General features: G+C 47.3%; 1 protein-coding gene across 3 annotated transcripts in view; it reads right to left on the bottom strand.

Moving 5' to 3' along the window:
* LOC122556165 (glutathione hydrolase-like YwrD proenzyme) overlaps positions 1–3,343 on the bottom strand; it is a 65,167-nt gene that overhangs the window by 7,823 nt on the left and 54,001 nt on the right. For all 3 annotated transcript variants that reach the window (XM_043702678.1, XM_043702679.1, XM_043702680.1), the window contains exon 10: positions 1,944–2,114. In XM_043702678.1, the coding sequence (XP_043558613.1) occupies positions 1,944–2,114 (171 nt within the window). The remainder of the gene's footprint in view (positions 1–1,943; positions 2,115–3,343) is intronic.

Here is a 3,343-nt window from a genome sequence, read left to right as displayed (position 1 = left end):
TTTGTTCAGCAACACTCCCTAGGACCTTACCATTAAGTGTATAAGTCCTGCTAAGATTTGCTTTCCCAAAATGCAGCACCTCGCATTTATCTGAATTAAACTCCACCTGCCATTCCTCAGCCCCTTGCCCCATCTGGTCCCGATCCTGTTGTAATCTGAGGTAACCCTCTTCGCTGTCCACTACACCTCCAATTTTAGTGTCATCTGCAAACTTACTAACTGTACCTCTTCTGCTCACATCCAAATCATTTATGTAAATGACAAAAAGTAGAGGACCCAGCACCGATCCTTGTGGCACTCCACTGGTCACAGGCCTCCAGTCTGAAGAACAACCCTCCACCATCACCCTCTGTCTTTACGACTACTCGGTTACTTTAATTAAACTATTGTGCTGATCTATATTTCTGTTTATATCCATTTTCCAGCTGCTGTTGAAACTGGATGATACGGCTGTTTATTGCCTGGATTGGGAGAAATGCCTGACATTTGAATGTCAGCGAGACAAGGTTCGTTCTGGCATCTGCTGCTTCGGGTCCTGTGCTCTTTGTCAATGGAACCTGCAAATCCCAATGTAACCAACAGATGGAGCTGTAAGCCAATCCATTTGAAATGCTTACACAATCTTTCTAAAACATATTTGCCCAGACCAAGTCAAAGAGTCATAGGGATGTACAGCACGGAGGCAGACCCTTCGGTCCAACTCGTCCATGCCGACCAGATATCCTGACCTAATCTACACCCATTTGCCAGCACTTGGCCCATATCCCTTCCGGATGCCTTTTTAAAGCTGAAATTGCACCAGCCTCCACCACTTCGTCTGGCGGCTCACTGACTGAATATCAGTTGGTGCACTCTGTAGGTACAGGGATGGCCTAATCGAGTCCAAAAGTACAGATTCTGAAGAACCTTTGACATAGGTGCAAGAGGTGCACCAGGATGTTGAAGCAGTTGGATGTTGAGAGGTTGGATGAGCTTGGGTTGTTTTCTTTAAAGCTAAGTGGAGTCCTGATTGAAGTGTGTAAAATTATGAGGGGCATGGACAGGGTGGCTAGGAAGCAGCCATCCTCTTAGCTGAAAGGTCAATAACAAGGGTCACAGACTTAAGGTGAAAGGTGAAAGTTTGGAGGAGATTCCCAGAGGGAAGCGGGAATCTAGAAAGTACAGCCTGGGAGGGCGCTTGAGGTAGATGACCTTGAAAAAATACTTAGATGAGCACTTGAAGTGTCATAACATTCAAGACTTTATGGGCCTGCTGTGGGAAAGTGGGGCTAGTGTAGATTTATGGCAGATGTTTTGGTGATGTAGACGTAAAATAGAATGTGGAATCACAGTGTGGAAATAGGCCATTTGGCCCTACAAGTTCACACCGACCCTCAGAAGAGTAACCCACCCAGACCCATTCTCCTAATGCTTTACATTTACCCCTAACTAATGCACCTAACCTGAACACTATGGGCAATTTTAGTATGGCCAATTCACCTAACCCAACACTAGTTGAGCCAAAAGGGCTGTTCTACAAATCAACCATCATCTTCAACACCAAGAGATAGTTAATGCAGTGGAAGTAGATTACAATTCATATGTTAGGATCCAAAGTGTGAAATATAGATGGAGTACATTGATAAAAGTAGAAAATCACACAACACCAGGTTATAGTCCAACCAGTTTATTTGAAAGTATAAGCTTTTGAAGCGTTACTGCTTTGTCGGGTAACTAGAGAGGCAGGCAGTGCTCTGAAAGCTTGTACTTTCAAATAAACCTGTTGGACTATAACCTGATGTTGTGTGGGTTTTAACTTTGTTCACCCCAGTCCAACACTGGCACCTCCACATCATTAGTAAAAGTAAAACCACCTATCCAAGTGAAGATCTGAATAAAGATTTTATGCTTTAAATCACGTTTCATGTTACAGCCTGGCACTTAGATAACAAACCAGCCTTTACCTGCACATGACCTTGAGGCTGCATGAACCCACCCATGACGCCGAAGCTACACAGAAGTTCTCCAGTGACAGGCGATGTGGCAAGGCCTGGGATGATGGTATGGTAGGGACGTTTCCCTGGTACCAGGCAATTTGGGTGCTCAGGGTTCAGGGAAAAATGGGCACCCCTGTTCTAAAACAAAAAGTCAGAGCAGTTAGAATAATCTACAACTCGTTACAGCAAGGGACAGCATGTGTGCTTTCACAAACTCAGACTGTTCCAAAGCAATGCAGAGCCAAGGACAATGAACAGATGAACAGAAATGCAACAGGCCACTGGGGCACAGCAAGTTCAGGCAAATAATGACGTGACAAGACAGAAATCCAACAATCTGTTTTTCTAAGTTTTGTTAGTTTCAGACATAAAATGTCAGCCAGGACACCAGAGGAAACTCCCTGACTTATTTTAAAAGGTGCCATGAGATCTTTTGCAGACAAGCAGGAGGCTGGAAGAACACAGCAAGCCAGGCAACATCAGGAGGTGAGAAGTCAGTCCTGAAGAAGGGTTAAAGTGAGGTCTGCAGATGCTGGAGATCAGAGCTGAAAATGTGTTGCTGGAAAAGCGCGGCAGGTCAGGCAGCATCCAGGGAACAGGAGAATCGACGTTTCGGGCATAAGCCCTTCTTCAGGAATGAGGAAGGTTTGTCCAGCAGGCTAAGATAAAAGGTAGGGAGGAGGGACTTGGGGGAGGGGCGTCAGAAATGTGATAGGTGGAAAGAGGTCAAGGTGAGCGTGATAGGTCAGACTGGGGTGGGGGCGGAGAGGTCGGGAAGAAGATTGCAGGTTAGGAAGGCGGTGCTGAATTTGATGGATTTGACTGAGACAGGCTGGGGAGAGGGGAAATGAGGAAACTGGTGAAACCCGAGTTCATCCCTTGTGGTTGGAGGGTTCCTAACCGGAAGATGAGGCGTTCTTCCTCCAACCATCGTTTCGCTGTGGTCTGACGATGGAGGAATCCAAAGACCTGCATATCCTTGGTGGAGCGGGAGGGGGAATTGAAATGTTGAGCTACAGGGTGGCTGGGTTGGTTGGTCCGGGTGTCCCAGAGGTGTTCTCTGAAACGCTCCGCAAATAGGCGGCCTGTCTCCCCAATATAGAGGAGGCCACATCGGGTGCAAAGGACGCAATAGATGATATGTGTGGAGGTACAGGTGAATCTGTGGCGGATATGGAAGTTTCCTTTGGGGCCTTGGAGAGAGGTGAGGGGGGAGGTGTGGGCGCAAGTCTTGCACCTCCTGCGGTTGCAGGGGAAGGTGCCGGGAGTGGAGGTTGGGTGGGTGGGGGGTGTGGATCTGACGAGGGAGTCACGGAGGGAGTGGTCTTTACGGAATGCTGATAGGGGAGGGGAAGGAAATATATCCT

This window comes from Chiloscyllium plagiosum, chromosome 13 (genome assembly GCF_004010195.1).
Source record: "Chiloscyllium plagiosum isolate BGI_BamShark_2017 chromosome 13, ASM401019v2, whole genome shotgun sequence".
NCBI lineage: Eukaryota > Metazoa > Chordata > Chondrichthyes > Orectolobiformes > Hemiscylliidae > Chiloscyllium > Chiloscyllium plagiosum.
This window is presented reverse-complemented; position numbering and strand designations above follow the sequence as displayed.